Source organism: Cygnus olor, chromosome 11 (genome assembly GCF_009769625.2).
Source record: "Cygnus olor isolate bCygOlo1 chromosome 11, bCygOlo1.pri.v2, whole genome shotgun sequence".
Taxonomy (NCBI): domain Eukaryota; kingdom Metazoa; phylum Chordata; class Aves; order Anseriformes; family Anatidae; genus Cygnus; species Cygnus olor.
Genome location: NC_049179.1, coordinates 192,760 through 210,950, shown reverse-complemented (window position 1 = coordinate 210,950; position 18,191 = coordinate 192,760). Strand labels below are relative to the sequence as shown.

The 18,191-nt window shown below is 33.1% G+C and overlaps 2 protein-coding genes across 7 annotated transcripts in view; one reads left to right on the top strand and one right to left on the bottom strand.

Moving 5' to 3' along the window:
* FGF7 (fibroblast growth factor 7) overlaps window positions 1-3,595 on the top strand; it is a 29,247-nt gene extending 25,652 nt beyond the window's left edge. For all 3 annotated transcript variants that reach the window (XM_040570683.1, XM_040570684.1, XM_040570682.1), the window contains exons 3-4: window positions 1,844-1,947; window positions 2,486-3,595. In XM_040570683.1, coding sequence (XP_040426617.1) covers window positions 1,844-1,947; window positions 2,486-2,680 — 299 coding nt within the window. In that variant the 3' untranslated portion in view covers window positions 2,681-3,595. The remainder of the gene's footprint in view (window positions 1-1,843; window positions 1,948-2,485) is intronic.
* FAM227B (family with sequence similarity 227 member B) lies at window positions 4-17,712 on the bottom strand. Of its 4 annotated transcripts, XR_005823495.1 has the most exons (9): window positions 17,414-17,712; window positions 15,933-16,023; window positions 15,086-15,134; window positions 14,832-14,899; window positions 14,435-14,479; window positions 13,792-13,894; window positions 12,981-13,107; window positions 10,502-10,633; window positions 4-493 (listed from the first exon to the last, which is right to left on the bottom strand). XR_005823495.1 is itself a non-coding variant. In XM_040570685.1 (8 exons), the coding sequence occupies exons 1-6, from the start codon at window positions 17,462-17,464 to the stop codon at window positions 13,097-13,099; spliced, it is 528 nt and encodes a 175-aa protein (XP_040426619.1). In that variant the 5' UTR covers window positions 17,465-17,712; the 3' UTR covers window positions 4-493; window positions 10,502-10,633; window positions 12,981-13,096. The 4 variants fall into 4 exon arrangements, 1 of the variants encoding a protein (XP_040426619.1); XR_005823493.1 differs by lacking the exon at window positions 17,414-17,712 and having other exon boundaries at window positions 15,933-16,569; XM_040570685.1 differs by lacking the exons at window positions 15,086-15,134; window positions 15,933-16,023 and adding an exon at window positions 15,553-15,802.
* Between the last annotated feature and the right edge of the window lie 479 nt (window positions 17,713-18,191).

Genomic DNA, 18,191 nt, shown 5'->3' with positions numbered 1-18,191 from the left:
TTTGAAAGTAGTAGTATTTCTTACTTCTGTAACTTCAGCCAACAGCAGCTTACTGAAGGAAACTCGGTTTCTATTAGCATGACTTGTTTTACAAAGTTATTCTGAATCTTTCATTTTTTTAGTTCTGTATAAATAAAAAATTCAAACACAGACTTAAAAAAAAAAAAACTCTCCTTAAGATAATGGCCAGCACAGGCAGAAGAACAAATGGATATAAACTGTCGCTGAAAAAATGCAGATTGCAAATTACTACAGAGTCTCTAGCCATTAAAATAAATCAAACTCTGGAACAGCCTTTGGCGGAAACACTGGGGGCAAAGAAATAACAACTCCAATTTAGTATTGGCAAAGTTTATGAAAAGAGAATTATCTGATGCAATTCCCAGGCTAGCAGAGCACTGGACTTGATGACCCAGAGATCCCTTCCACTCTTATGTTCTTTGTTTGGCTAGATGCAGATGTTCATCTGGTTTTCAGCCTCACTGTGGTTTCTCTAAAGAGAAATTTAAATGAAAGTTAATATAATTTTTGTAAGTTTCAGTTAGAAAATGCCCTTTTTAAGAATTGTTGCTAGGCCTGCAGCAGAGTGGAACTTGTCAAGGAATTCTGAAAGCTTTACTTAAATTTGGCTTAGCATGAAGAAGTAAATGTGTTCAGAGGGATGAATGCCCAGCAGGGGACACACCAAGAGTAAGCAATAAGCTAGGACTGATACATCAGTAATACCAAGGAAAAGGAAGAAAAGCAAAACAGAACAGAAGAGAAAGGAAAGGACAATAGGATATAGTAAAAAAATATAGGGAAAGAGAAATACCAGCAATATTCATGCCTTTAAAAAAACAAAACAAAACAACAAACTAATTAATGAAAAAAAATCGTATGTGGTAGCTGTAATGAGTCAATAAAAAAGTGAAAGAGAAAGAAAGGAAATGTTTTCTTTGGAAGGAAGGTCATCTTTCAGGTGACAAACTAACACCACTCTCTCTTGCTCCCCCTTCCTCACAAGTATAATTCTAAACTATTGCTTAAAACAAAAAATAATAATATTTAAGCTTGAAGACAACCTGGCATTCCTTAATACCATGTACCAACTCCCTGCCTTTTCTGTCTTTTTTTTTTTTTTTTTAACCTAAATATACTTTTATATTGCAGGTAACTTATACCTATTGTAGGAACTATAGAAAGGTGTTGCAGATATACATCATCCACGTGAAAATAAAGTAATTTATAGAAATTTATAGAAAAACACCAAATGTTTTCTGTTTTTGAATAAATAAGTTCTTGGTGAAACTTTTAATTATTTTCAAATACAGGTAACTTTGCCATTTCTATCAGTCATAAAAGCATACAAAGGTCAAGCAAATACTTCATCTTATTTAAGTCACTGTGGTCTGTTTTCTATCACTTGCAAGTTCTAAGGTTTACACTTGTTCAAGGCGGTGATATAGCTACACCAGTCTTCAAAATCAAGGCTTTACACAAATTCTGTGAACCCTGATGGCTATGTATATAATTCTTCCAAATGAATCCTGAGTATAATAAATTCTAAGATACAATGGATCTTTGAAAATATAAATGTTGCTTATATTAACATGGCAATTTCAGTAGACATTTAAAATTTATCATATAATTTTTAAGTGGCCGTATGCAGATGTGATCTCATAAAGAAGATTTAAAAAAATTAGCCCTTTCTTCACATGAATAAATACATGTTTTTTCTGTTTTCTAAGAACTATTGATGTGGATTTTCAATAAGCACAGAAGTATATTAATTTAAATAAATCTTATAAATTGACTAGAGAATAAACAGACATTTTACAGTCCTTACTGTGTAACTTTGCAGGTATTCTAGAAATCAGAACAGTGGCAGTTGGAATAGTGGCAATCAAAGGAGTGGAAAGTGAATACTTTCTAGCAATGAACAAGTCAGGAAGACTCTATGGAAAGGTATGGATGCTAAATTCTCTTCAATCATCTAACAATCATGCAGACTTTTCCAACAATCATCATGTGCGATCTTTAAAAAACATATTTTTAGCTGTAGCACCTACAGCTTTGTATGAAATACTTTGTATAAAATACAGTTTGTATAAAATAAATTTCTAACATCTTAAAATGTACCCAACACATACCTAACTTTCATGCCCACTTAAAAAATCAGTGATCAGAGTTTGTATACTTTTTAAAAATGTGAAATATTAATGGGGAATATACAAAGCTATAGTATCCAATGCTCAGATTTCCAAAGCCAAAGTTACTTATCCTGAAGTAAAAGTAACATTTTCCAAAGTTACTTAAGTAACTAATATTACTACTAATATTATTATTTAATTAGCATTCTTATTCAATTAATATATGCTAATAATACTAATATGTGGATTGTATGATGCATATTCTTCTCCCATCTTCCCCAATCTAATTATTGTATGATTCTTTTTAAGAAACACGTGTACTTATTTTACTCTAAATTATTTACTCTCAACAGAAAGTATGCAATGAGGATTGCAACTTCATAGAACTAATTGAAGAAAACCATTATAATACATATGCTTCTGCAAAATGGACACACAAAGGAAAAGAGATGTTTGTTACACTAAACCATAAAGGTGTTCCTATGAAAGGTAAAAAAACAAAGAAAGAACACAGAGCATCCCATTTTCTTCCTCTGGCAATATCCTAATCAAACATGATCTATAAAGAACTAGTTCCAGCAGGAAGATTATTTTTAAAGAAGACTATTTGACAAGGTATCAAGAGAGGCTGGAATACTACTGAGAAACTGAACAAGCTGGACTTGCGCATTTATGTTTATTTTTAAGAGACTACATGGAAAAGATTTGAAAATATACACAAAACCAGATTTGCTAACTAAAAGCTGTAAAGAATTCTAAAGAGTTGTACAATCATTATCTTAGTCATTTTAACTGGGTAGTTTCTTAAATTAATTTACCCTGAAGAATAAGTCATGACTTGATTATCTGATAATATTTTATTTAAAAAAAATAAAATAATTAAAAAAACCTATCTGCTTCTTAAATATGGCTGCTATAATAATAATAAGCAGATGATAATGTTGTGTAAAATATGTCAGACTTTAAGGCTGCTGGAATGAGTTGTCAGATTATCAAGTCAATAGTAAGTGTGGAGGCTGAGCAGTATTTTAAATACTTCCCCCAAGAAACTGATATCCTATACATAAACTATATGATCAGAAAAATATATAATCTTGTAAATGTCTATTGTTGTATTCAGATAAAAGAGTTAGTTTGGAAAAAAAAAGTTTACTCTACTACAAAATGTTCCTATCTATTAATGAAACAAATACTTAATGCTGCTCTAAAAGATGTTTCAAAATAGTGTATGTAAAATAAGAATAGGAATAAATAATGTACTTCATCTCACTTTTCACAAAGTAACATTTTATATAACGATGAAGCAAAAATTCAGACATATTAAGGTATTTTATGTAACATATCCTATCGTTTTTATAATTCCTGTTAGGGCATACAGCTTTTAATGTTTTGTTTTTGTTTTTGTTTTTTTCATCCTTATACATGCTTTTTCTGTTGTTACAGTATTAAACTTTATTTTAAGTTGTATTTGAACTTTATTGTTTTAAGTTATTTAAATGTTATTTATAAAAAAGAAACAAAAACTTATTAAGCTGCATCTGTTTCATATGCTTTTAATTCTAAAGGAATAACAAAATGGTCTGGCTGAGATGCATGAATTTTCTACTGTGACCAGACACAAAGTCTAGTACACAACCCTCTTGCCAACATACATTGGATGGCAGACAAAAATGACAGCCTGCAGCAAATCGCACAATGGACATCTCAAAGGAAACAATGCAAAAACGTAAAAAATCTTCGCCACATGCTCATGCTAATTGAATTTAATAGCAAGCTCAGAGTTATACTAGGTAAAAGATAGTTGCAACAGGTACTGAATAAATCCTCAAATGGTGGAACCTATACTCACAAGTACAGAACTATGTAAGAGCCTGTATAACTGATCTGAACCTTCAGCCAAGATCCATGTGACCTGATGAAGAAGAGACATTTTACTTTTCTAGCTATTAAAGTGTTCAGCTAAGCCCTACATGACTAAAGAGTTACATCGTTTCATCCTGTTCAGTTTGCCTACAAGTTTTCTTGGTATTGCAATTTCTGCTTAAAGATCACCAAAACTTAGCTAAAACAGCTGCTGGATGATCACTACAAATTTGGGATGGAGTCAAGTCAATTACCAATGGATTTATACGCTCTACTTTTCATTACAAGTGACAAGAGCCAACCATTTTTTTTCTACATATCAAGTCACTTTCTTTGTAACTGCACTCCAGCAAAACTGTCTGCAACAATTCTCTTTAACAAATATGTACTTTTTAACAAGTACTTGTTTAACAGATACCGTGATTTGGAAATTATTTGCGATTTTTGACTTGCTAATATCAAACATCAAAGTGTAGATATAAACTAGTCTGCGCAGAAAAAATTGTCAACACAGCTACATCTGTAAAGCTTCACTATGCTTTTGCCAGTTTATCTATTACTTACTCACTGAACACAAGGCTGTACTATCAAAGAAACTAAGAAATTTCTTTCAACTTTTGAACAAACAGTCTTAAAGGTTAGGACATATCCTTGTTTGTTTTATTCCAGTATCTCATGGAAAAGGTGAACAGAAAAGCTGGATCAGATCATCTCGATCAATTTTCAGAGTACTTTTAACTTAGAAAATCTCTTCTAGAAGCAAATAAATTTTCAGCTGCCTCCATAAAAAAGGGTCTAGTGCTAAAAAGAGAGCATGTTCATAGCGATGACCAACAGTAGCAAACTATTAAAAGATAAGGATGAATAAAACAAAGGAGAGATTCTACTAGAGTTTAACAAGTATTATTCAAATAGATGTCAGAAATCCCCATAAAAGCCTTTCATATCAATTATACTACGATCCAGTCTCAACTTCCATCACACAATATACCATATGGGAGGTAAAATGAAAAGAAACAGATATACCTTTGGGGATATGATTTGGCATTAACCTTTATAACACTAAAAGTTCAAGAAAACCCAAAGAAAATGGTATACAAAAACCATTGTACACTGTAATTTCTTTGTTATTGCTACAGATACCTTGGTTTTAACCTAGCTTGTTTGTTTGTTTGTTTACCACAGATATTACAAAGTATAAATAGACTGTGTTTCAGAACTGAAATATAAACTCCTGTGGTTTAAACAGCCATTCTATTTAGCTACCTTCAACAACTATTCACATTTCCCAGAAACTGTTCCATTACACAGGCTCTGAATTTTAATTAACAAGGTTTTTCTTATTTCTTATCTTTTCCATTAGTGTTGATAAATACTCTGTGACACAGAAATGAGCTAATCTCACTTGGGGAATCTTACAGAAGACCGCAGAATCTCTATGCTTGGAGGCTTTCAAGACCTGACTGGATAAAGATTAAGCAAATTGGTCTGAATTCAGTGTGGGCCCCGCTTTGAGCAGTAGATTGACCAAAGCGACCTCTCTCATCCTTCCAACCCAAATAAGCCCATGATTCTAGATGAAAGTTATTTTTCTTAAAATAGCCATATAGAATTCAACAATTCAACCTATTTGAGCAACTACATAAAACATGTTTTCTATGTTAGGAAGATAATTACATATTTGCCTTGTAGTAGATCTGTAATAATTTGTATACCTTTATAGGTATGCAAAGTGGTGTAAATACATTCCATAAAACAAGAGATAATGACAACTGGACAATTTCCATGACCTTTAAAAGATGTGATATGGTACATACAGTCTCACGTTTAGTTTTCTGTATCTGTACTTTTCTGTACTTTAAACCAACATCATGCATGTCATCTGCAATAATCAGATTACTAAATGATTAATGAAGTTGGTAATAACTGAAATACACTTGCCTACATTTTAAATGACTTTCTGAAGAAAAGAGGCATTCTCTTTATAAATAAGGTGGAGCAAAATTTAAGTTCACATTAAATCAATAAAGTAATAAGGAAACAACAGCATTTCACACTCAACAACCAGTATTTGAGTGGTCTAAACATTTCATAAGACTATGTAATTTAACTCCTCAATATTTTTTTTAAAAACATACAAATTTCATAACGTTTAACATATGTAGAAAATGAAAGTGACAGGTTAGTTGATTCTCACAAAATCAGGGAAAATCTCCTCATCAGAGTAGAGATACATACTCATACGTAACTATTATACTTTTTATATTAACATTTAATAACAAGAACCAAAAATTCAACTATTTACATCACTAGATGAGTTTTAAAATGTTAACAGTTATTTAAATTTTTATTTAAAACAGGAAGGAAGCTGAACTTATTAGGAGAAAAAAATCAATTTCTCTGTGCTGTTAGCAGAAGATTAGGACTGTCTTTAAACCAGAAACTCAGAAGGGAAAATATTTTAACATGACGTTTTATTAACTTTAATGATATTCAGATAGTAAAATTTCTGAAAAAGCTTTTTAGCAGTGTATATTTAAATTAACAGTCTTACATAAAATACAGTTGCAGAATTTAATTATAAAAATTGTCAAACAATCAAGCATTAAAGCTACCAAGTATTAAAACTTGAGCTCTGTAAATAGCTTTGCAATACCTGGCTAAGGAAAGCTAACTTGTAAATCTCATTCCAGACAGTGAAATTCTGTAACTGCTTACTTTCCAGACCTAAATAAAGAAGACTATTTCCTTCAATTCTGTTTAGAAGGCAGATCCTAGTTTACCAATATTGGTTTGTTTTGTTAGGAAACGCTTTTACTAAGAGGCCCAGCACTTGACAAGTTTGACTCATAACACAGAGAGGAAAAAAAGAACTCAACTCAGAGGAAATTACTTCCTGATGAGAATAATGTTCCTTCAGCAGTAACCAGGAAAGAAGATTACTTTGAATGAAGATGCATATGCTTGTCACATAAAGTTTACAGTGTTTTCAGACTGAAGTCCAACACAGAATCACAAAATCACAGAATGGTTGAGGCATGGTGGAAGGCACCTCTGGAGGTCATCTGGCCCAACGCCCCCACTACAGCAGGTTGCCCACAACCATGTCCACAGGGCTTTTGAAGATCTTCAGGGAGGGAGACCCCAAGGAGAGCTCCATTGCTCTGTCACCTACACAATAAGGAAGTGCTTCCTGATGTTCAGGCAGAACATCCCGTGTTTCAGTTTGTGCCCACTGCCTGACACCGGGCACCATTGAAGAGCCTGGAGCCAGCTTCTTTGCACACTCCCTTCAGGTTTTTATAAATATTGATAAAATCCTCCAGAAGCCTTGTCTTCTCCAGGCTGAAGAGTGCCAGTTCTCTCATCCTTTCCTCATATAAGATGCTCCAGTCCCTTTATCATCTATGTGACCTTTCATTGTCTCTCTTTGGTCCATGTCTCCCTTGTCCTAGGGAGCTCAGAACTGGATGCAGTACTCCAGGGCAATGATCACCCTCTCTATTCTACCTAATTCAGTATTATCTTCATGTCCACATTCCCACTATAAACATGTTGCTTTTGCTTTTTTTTTTTTTTTTTATAATAATGTTACATGCTATAGATTTAGTCAGAACTCAGGACAGACTCCCTTCACAGTTACAACAGGTTGTCTACGCATAAACACCATTTACTATTACCTTGGACAGCACCAGTTTTGATGGACATAAAGCAAGTCATTGGCTAGTGGCTGCTGAGTTATGATTCATCTACCAACCTTTGAAACTTGGTTCTGCTACAGATTTCTCATATAACTTTAAGCAAGTCACTCTCGATGTCCTATTCCCTACATAAGAAAAAGAGGTACAAGTCTGATATGTGCTGCTAATACATTAAAAAATATGGCCACACTAGTTTTACATCGCCATAATAATCTCAACAGGGCTCTAGTCAGCAAAGAGGATGTTGCTGAGTTTCTACCCAGACTCGCATTTCTGTCACCGTCCAGGACACCATTCTGTCACAGCCAGATTGTTGTCTGTTTTCACGCTAGCTAACAAGGCTAGCTTGTTACGTCTAAATGAGTTGCTGTGTATGCATAGTACAGGAACATAGTAATATGTGTATTGCACAGTACAGGAACACTACATGCAACCTCCAGAGGAAAGAGAACGTGGAAACCACAGACACTCAATTCTTGTGTAAGACACTAAATTCTTGTGTAAGATAGCTAACTTGCCTATACAACCAATTCCTATTGATCTCACTGGAAATTAGGCAACAGAGAGGATCTGGGAAAGCAAGAAGCTTCTCAGCAGTCATAAGTGAGAACAAGAGATTATTAAACAAAAGTGAGAGCGTCCTGCAAGCCTAAAGCAATGTGGTAGAGCACAGAACAGGATATTAATAGGAAGAGCTAAAATAGTAAGGCTGCTCCCTTTTATTTTATTTTCATAGGAAAAAACAAGTCATTCTATCTTCTTTTGGAGAGAAGCATTAACACCACAATAGCTTCAGTGACTTCAAAAATTATTGCCATTAAAACAACCTCAGGCTAGAAGTATTATTATAATCAACAGCTGAGCTGATTTATTGAACCTGCTCCACAAATAATCACTTTCTACTCAGTTTCATATTGTTGTTTTCATATACTAGCAAAGTACTATAAGGTTCAAAGGGCAAAGGAAATATGATTATACCAGAACAAAACCATTGGAATTTATAAGTCATGCAGATGTTTCCACTGGTTTTAGGTTTTGTAAAAGCATATTTTATTTTATACCCAAATGTTTCTCTGACAATTGTCTTCAACAACATAGATACATTTCTGTTTCTAAAAACTGTACTGCAAATGGAACAACACACCAGAAATGGATTTGGTAAACAAGAATTTCCTTTCAAGACCGCAACTTGATGAAAGTAGCACAGACTTTCAATTTAAAAGAAACAGCAGTTTTTGTTTTGTTTTGTTTTATTTTCTCCCAATTGTACTTGAGAAGAACTACTAAAGTAAAAAAGGAAAATGATTCAGGAAAGCTAACAGACAATATATAAGTGAAAGCGAAATTGTTCACTTTATTAAGCCACAGGTGTATGTAGCCAATCCATACAAAGATTCTACAAAGCTGTAATTTGTAGAGGCCAAATCCTTCAGATAGTTCTCAAGCAACTCTCCTTGTTGCTTAGATAGCCCACTCCACTAGGAAAAATCCACACAGTTCTCTTACATCTACATTACAAGAGAAAGCTTTGTGGGAATGATGGCACACACTAGAACACTTCCCTGTCTCTTACATGTCCACAGAATTTCACTAATTCAAGGTTTCCTGAGTACAGCATGTTCCAAACTTTCTCTCCTAAACGTTAACGAGTACAAACCACTACCTTTTCTTAAACGTTTAATATAACTTTAAAGAAAACTTGTCAGTGTAATATCATTGAAAATGATAGAGGCTGGGGAGCAGGAAAAAATTTGCACAGAGATATCTTAGCCCATTCAGGTAGATTCCATCACTAAAGAATTCCTAAAACCATTCTTCAGCTTAACTTTAAGACTGGCTATGAATATTTCCATTTTATATAGCCAATTATACAGTAGAAAATGCAAAACCAAAGAATCTCAGACTTCACTGCCTTAAATGATACCTTTGATGGAAATTTATGAGTTTTCATCTGAATTATTTTGCAACAAAAATAAGGTTTCCTTACCTTGGTGATTGGATAGTGATCTAAATCCAGAATTAGGATGAGCCCATGAAAAAAAGGAGGGGGAAAAAAAAGGCAAAGATGGGAAAAGTTGGGGCAGAAGGAAGACTAAAAGTAGCAAGAGAAGATTGGTAGCCTAAAACAATGGCTGTAGCTGCCAGAAGGAAAATAGAAACTTTAGACATGGGGAATATGATAGAAGAATCTAGCCAACTTGAAGAAATAAAGCGTCGGATCACATGTTCCAAAAGGGAGCAAGCTAGAAGCATCAGCACAAAAAGCTTGAGATAAGATGTTAATACAGAAGTAGTGAGAAAAAACAGCGGTCTAATATCAAAGAATAATACAGCCATAGATCCGGTCCACCAGGACAGGGAAGACAAAGGGGAAGACAAAGGGGAAGACAAAGGGGAAGGCAAAGGGGAAGGCAAAGGGGAAGACAAAGGGGAAGACAATGAAAGTGAGAGCCAGCAGCCAGAGAAAGGAATAGGAAAAAAAGCAAAAGTCATTAGTAGTAGAGGACATGACCAATTGAAACCATCAGATTTTACTAGATGAGTCTTAGCATCAGCAGCTTCTTTAAATACCTTGTAAAATTGTTTACAATAAAATACAAGTGTCAGTATACGGGAGGATATATGCTTAGAGTTGATCCACTATTTATCATAAATCGCTACGACATTTTGATTCTGTGCAAAATAAAATGAAATTATTACTAGTAATTTATGTTGACAGTTAGATTTTGCAATCTACTATAAGTTACATTCCAATATTCACAAAGTAACATGCATTATGAGATAAAAAATGTTTACAAGACTTACAGGCTGCTGCGGAACTGGCAGATCCACGAGCCTGTATGTTAGCAGTAGCACCTTCACTATTAGGATTTACTGTGGTAGCCTTAAAGCTCTCAAGATTCCATTTCTCCCATACACATTTCCTTGGTTTCAGACCTGGAAAACAAAAATTAAATTTAGAAAAATGTTGGTGTTATTTTTGAAAATTACCCTATGAATCTTTCCAAATTAAATTAAAATTATTTTCTTTCCTGACTCCAATGTTCAAATTTTTATGCCCATGCTCAACCTTAAGCCTAGGAGCCATGCCTATTTAACTGAAATATAGTCATATATTTAAAGTAAACCAGCATTCTTATGGACAGATTTTGCTATCTCCTTTCTACTTCTGCTTGGTTTTGCACATGAACAAATATCTGTATTTAGTGGTTGTTCCAATTTCAGTAATTTAATACATTTGCATATTTTTTGGTGAGGTTGTGAATTACTTTGGCAGCAATACATAATTTACTTTACTCGGTGGTTTTCAGAATTCATTCCAGTAGAATTTTGCACAGCTCCCACACTATTAATTTCATGCAGATACAGAATCTCTGCCATAGCAATAGTCTTCTAGTTTCTTGGGGGTTTGTTGTTGTTGTTGTTGTTGTTGTTTTGTTTTGTTTTCAGTCTGACTAAATTTTGGTTAATTCTGTCCATTATCTCTTTATAGTGGTTACACATTACAGACTCTACTGCGGGTTTATCCAGCTCTTCTAAGTTAAAAGCCCACTTGAGGTTTGGTGCACATAACCTTGAAATATATAAACCTTCTCTAAATTAGATTTTTCAGGGTATTTTTGTCTATACATAATTTTCCCTGTCTGTAACTAAAAAGAAAATTCTGCCCAAGAAACAGTGACTGACATAGAGAAAGGTTTTGAGAAAATATTTTTGTATTTTGTGTCTACTTCAAAAACATATTTCTATTGCATTTGTCAATCAGCTTCAACACACAAGATAATGAATTCCACATTGTTATGAAACCTGAATAAATGAGCACTGAAGATAGAAATCTGCTCTAAATCTAAGTTTTGGAATGGATATTAAGTAACATATACAATCTAAGAATCATAAACTCTTACTGTTAAGACAGTAAATACAGATATTTAATCACAATACTATTGCAAGAGAAGCTTCTAGTATAGGTACAGTCAGAGCACTGTAAGAATATTTATACAAACTGACAGTTTTTTCTATAGGGAGATCAAGGAATGATCTCCTAGTCTTCTGTTTAACTAAAATATATATATATCTATGATCACTATGTTCAGCAGCTTTTCTGGTAATTAGTACAGTTTTTCTTAGGGCTTGAATTTTAAGACTTGTATCCTGACTGCATTTATGTGCTTACCATAGATTCTTCCAAAATATTTCTCCTACAGAATATCATAAAGAAAGCAGTGAAATTAAATCTGCATTCATCAGTTCAATTATAAGCTATGTCTCCAGATACGATTATATCCTTGCTGGATAATTCTGCAATAGTTAAGCACTTTTACAGCTAAAAGAGCTATTCCGGAACAGAGTCACTGCAGTAAAGCAATGACTGGGCTGGATTACAGACTATATATAATCTTAAAAATAGAGTACTTTCTTTTCAGCATCATCCTGATAATCACCAGCTCTACAGAGATTATCAATTCCTATCCACTCAAACTTTGAGACATACAAGCTTTGAAAGACAGAGACATCAGAGCTCATATAGTTCTAATACAACATGAATAAGGGGGGCTGGACTTTCAGATTTAACTTTGCCCTTGAAATAGCTTCATTTAATGGAGAAAATATTTAATTCTCAATCATCTTATACAGGAACATTTCCAAAAGTGTAGGTAGTTTGTATCATGATAGACAGAGAGAAAGACAAGCAGGTTCTATGAAACGTCTCACATTCTCAGCAAGACTTCCTCATTATTGAACACTGGAAGGTCCAGTCCAGCTTATCTCGCTATGCAAATAAATAATTAGAATGTAGTATGCTTCCACAGTATCAGCTGCATTCAGACAATAGAATACTAAACAGCTTTGCCAAGACATTTATACAGCATAGTTTAAAGTAGGTTACGTACTTTGTTTGACATGGTTTTGCCAAAAACACTTTGAAATGTCAGATCCAGTTTTATTTTTTCTTAAACTAGAAAGAGAAATAATGCCATGGATAGCCAGCTCAGATTCTTTGTCTTCTTTCCAGGCTACTATTTTACACTGTTTATTCACATTTATATACCAATAATCAAAAATAAGATATTGTTATCAGTGCTATTATCAACATTATCACCTGGGCACAGACTGGCAGCTTTGACAATAGTATTCCCAGTACTGAATTTTCTATATATGTATACCATTACTAGGGAAAAAAGCGTTAGATTCTCACTGAAATGTACATCTGGTGGCCTGGACAAAATATGTCTCATAAAAAATTAAAACCAACCAAAAAAATTAAAAAACCAACTACCAGTACCTGATATCCACTGAAAAATTAAGTCTACCAACCCATCCTTAAAATCATCATCAAAACTTTCAATGGATTCAGGAAACACTTCGCAGAACGTGACATAGATGACTTATGACAAACAGTCAGGATACACCTACCAAAATAAGAATAACACTGTATCTACCCAGGCGACAAGAAGAGCTTTCATATTACATTTTTTTAAGTTAATGTAAAAATATTAAAGTGAAGTATAGTAATTGCAAAGCCATTCTGCTAAAAAAAATAGTACAACCTTTTATTACTTCTGTGAAACTTTAGGCAACTGTATCATCAGTAAGGGAATGCATTTCTCAATAATTTGCTTAGCCAATGTATAAGTCAAAGTCCCCAGTTAAGACTGAGCTAGACAACACTGATTTAAACAAATTATGTACTTTGAATGAGTCGCTTAGGGCTAAAATTAGGATGCAGAATAAAGCATTATATTAATAACATATTAAGTATATTAATTTGTTAATATTTAGCTAATCACAATAGTTAATGAAAAACAAGAACATTGGAAATATCTCATCTTTTAATATTGTTGTATTATTCACACATTATGTGAGCCAAAATTTGACTTTTGATAAAGAAGTGATATTTCTAGCTTTTCCTCAATATTTCTAATTGTTTCCTCTCTTCTACTTACATGCATGTATCTCCAGTTCTATTTTGTACCAAATGCTGCCAAACTGACTACATGTAAATTCGTTTATGTGACGTGTTAATAGTTTTATGAGCCCAAATATAGTATCTCTATATATATATCATTGAAAATACTATGTAAGTGTTCATTTACCTGAAAAAAAGGTACCTTTAGACACCCTGGGAACAAGAAGAAAAAGCACCACAAAGTTTTCTGCAATTCTATCAAAAAAGTGGTCTTGATCTTCTTGGTTAGGCTTCAAAGGGAAAAAAAACAAATCAGGAGAGAAGACATCAGCATAAATTCAGATATTGTTGTGTGCTAATATACTGATGCAAGAGATTACTGAAGCTCATGTTTATTCACCCTATGATGGGAGGCACATTCAAATATAAGAACTCATTTATGCCTGATTATGCCCAGAGTTCAACCAACAACCAAGACCTACCAGGGTTGAGACATTCCAAACAATCAAGAGACACACTTGTTCTCCGTCAAATCCCTCACCTAGCACACTGGAAAGTCACAGACACTAGTCTCCAAAGATGTGACTGTAATATGTCAAATGAATAATATTAATCGCCATATTTATACTATGTGGAATTTCCATTATGCAATATATCTAAAGTCATATAGTCTAGAAAAATTGATACTGAATTCTGAATGAGTGAATCTCAAAAGTTTTCTTTCCCTTTGTTTGGTATCAGAGGTATTTCTTTGATTTCCAGTTTGAAGAATATTCATAAGACAAAATGCTATGTAGTTTTAAAAATATAACTAATGTAATAAAGCTCACCTCTACATTTATACCTTTTGATTCTTCAACAATGTATTTGGCAACCTGAAAAATGTTTAAATTCATAATTCAAAATTAATGCTATTTCACAGAATTATATAAATTATATTTTCAGCTAAGACAATTCATACAATGAAATGTGAATTTACTTCAGATTAGGAGCAATGGTTTAAAACTGAAAGTTTGTGCCACATATATTACAAAATATCCTTGGAGATAACAAAGAAAAAACATTTTTCAAGTTTTTTGTTGTTGCTGTTTTTTGTTTCGTTTTGTTTTCTTTTTCCCACAAGCATACAGAGATAAGTGTAATCTCACTTCAGGATCTAAGGAAAAGATTTGTAAATTTCGTCTTTCTCATCTAACCCATAAATAGAATTAAAAATAAAGAATATACCTTTACTTTCTGCATCTCACTTGTCTGAATCAGTAGTTTTTCTGCATCAGTTTGCTCAGAAGTAATCTCTTTAAAAAAAAATAGCAAGTTTTAGCTAGAAATAGGGTCTGGATTGATGACTTTCTGGATTAAAATTTAATCTGGCAAAGACTTTTCATATATCTGGATCTACATCTAAATGTGTACATGCATAAAACTTAACACACTGTATCATCCCACTGCATCACTGGAATAATTGGAAAGCTTAAAAATACCTATTTTTATCTTTCTATATGTCTCATATTTTCTTTATAACACCAACATCTGTGGAGAAAAACATGTTTTCATAGTCACTTTGGTTAGGCATGAAACAAAATGTTCATAAGATCTAGGCAGAACTGGGACTTTAGCTTATTAGATTTTTTTTAATTACAAATTTGACACTTACAAACTGAGGAAAAGCTGAAAACAATGATCTGGAAAAATGCCTTTCATTTAAATAATACCTAGAAAATTTCTAATGTGCACATTTTATTTTACTTAAATTTCTAGAATTTAGCAAGCTGTTAATCTACAATTTATATCTACATATGCAGTCTTAATTTCTTTGGCTATTACTCCAAACTGTTTCCAAGAAGTAGGCAGAAATCACCAGTTACATAGGCTTTTTAAAGGGCTTAGGATTTTTTTTCCTCATTTTCTAACTATAGTTGCTATTTGAAAAATATAAAATGACTGTTACTTTGTTCAAGGTCAATAAGCTGTTCCTCTAGATATGCTGGTCCACATTGTAACGAATGTATTTTTTCAGCATGTTTCTTTAGTTCAGTGATGCATGAGTTTATTCTGTTCTCCAAATCTGAGAGTGAACTGATGTTCAACGGAACATGTTCATACAGAGACTTAGATAGAGCATTGAAGGAACAGTCTTTTTGTAACTTATCCACCAAAGAATGAGGCTCATCCAGAGAGACGCACCTTGGCCAGCTCTTCTGTAATCAGTACATAGTAAAAATAGTTATTTCTGAATATAATACAAATGAAAAGATTAAATCAGATAACCTGTGAAATTTATTTTGGATAAAGATTTGTAATACTGGCATAAATGCATTTTATGTATACCTCGTAAGAACTTCTAATTTTGGCAACATTATTAACACAGACTGCAATTTCCTCCTGTCCCATGTCCTGCATCCAGAGGTGATTATATCATCTCAAAAAGAGAGAAAAACAGAAATAGGCCAGGGAGGCCCATTAGAGCATACACAGAGTAATTAAAAAGACTATAACTTTTCAGTTAGAAAATGAGATAACTGAAGGAAAAAAGGGTTGTTATGTTTCTAAACAGACAAATAAAATCATGTGCAATTTAAGTTCTCTGAAGGGACGGTAATGCCTTCCATCTGTTGAGAACAGCCTTGGAAGAATAAGAAGAAACTCTGCTCCTTGGTCTAGCAAAGAATTTAAACTAGTAGCTTAAATATTTGAACAAATTGTTGACACCAATAGTAGTCATTTGAAGTTAATCATCAACTTGGTTACTTTCCTGAAATAACTTAGGAAGTGTTAATACAGAGTAATCAATCTGTTTTTAAAACCTGTAATACAGCTGAAAGACAATGATATGTTCTACCATAATAGTAGGACAGCAAGACAAATTATTCACCACTACCACCCCCAAATCAAATGGAAAGCAAACTGTTAATACATGTGTTCATTTTACTGTAAAAAGGGAAAAGGTAAGTAAAACCAGTTAGAAAATTAAAACTTAATCATATTTTGTTTTGATGTTATCCCAAATTAAAATGTTTCCATTTTTTTAATGTAAGATTGCTCTTCTTAAAAACATGTCTTTTAAATAAAAATTAAATTCTTATAATGAAATGTTCCACCTGTCAAAATATTTTTACACATTGTTGTGTCATTGTTTCTGTAAGAGAAAAAGTTTTGGTTCGATGCAGAAGATCAATTTTTCTCATAGTTCTGTAGTTAAAGGCTTTGAGTGAGGCTTTGATTTGCAAATAATGCAGGTAGGTCAAAAGGAATTTTCTGTTTCCTCCAAAAATACTGTAATTTGGAAGAATCACTGATACCCACATTATATTAAATTCTTTAACAAAATATAAAGTCATATTGAAAGATTTCCTAACAGTCTTATCAGTACAAGAAAACAAAGAAAGCTCATTAAAAAACAAAACTAGCTATTCCCCTTGTCATACTCATCAGAATGTTTTGCCTCAGGGCTCAGGACTTTGTGTTATGTTAGTAATGCTGTGGACCAATCAAATACTTTAAACAAAGCTTGGGTCAGTGTCATCACTCAAGCATGATTCCAACAGTACAAAACTTCTATACAGCAGACAAAAACTTTCTCCATGGTTTACCTTTGAGAAAAAGGAAAGTTAACGACAGAAAGGTTGCTCTCTTGAAGATTTGCCATTTCTACAGACCTCTCATTTTCCAGTGCCTGAGGGTCTAGGAAATACAATCTATGTTCTAACTCAATTCTCAATATTTATATTCACATGGCTTTGCTCACGACCTCCTGCACATTCGCTTCACCATACACATGGGTAGTTAAAATAACAAGCACTCAGACTCACCAAACCTTGAGACTGTAAGAATTCTTCGAAAGTCAAAGGAGGCTTTTGCATTTTTCTACTGACATACGGTAAGAATTGTCCTTACCAGAATGCCTTAAAAAAAACTAAGATAACACATATCAGCACATATTTAAACTTTAGATAATTAAAATTGACAGTCAAAGCAATCACTGTAGCTTACATAGAGCATGTTCATGGTCATTTCTTGCAATAAACAGAAGAATCACCACACATTCTTAATAGAAACATGCTGAAAATGTGAAAAATATTCAATTTTTCAGGAATCATAAAAAATAATCATAAAAGCAAAACTTCCATTTTCTTCTAAATATCTCCACACAAAATATTTATGATATTATTTATGTACTTCTAAAATGCACATACACACACAGACACACACACACAAAAAAGTGAACGTCCCCATCACCTGGTCTTGCTGTTTTTATATATTCAGTTTTTGTTCAGGAGTTGCAAGCAATGTGAGGGCTGCAGATTAGCAGAAGTCTTACTGAAATCAGTCGGCTAGTATATCCTGGCTTCAGCACAATTAAAAACACAAACACAAATTTACACTGTTACTATGTCTGAGCAGAAACCAAATTTGAGAAATACCTGTTTAAAAAAAAAATATATACATATATATTTTTAATAAATTGTGAAATTAAGAACTTGAAATAAAAACAATGTAGCAACAATTCCGAAGAATGGTTTTGTTTTGTTAATATCAGAGCTTTCAGGTGCACATAACTGCACAGTATAAAATACAAAGCAGTAATTC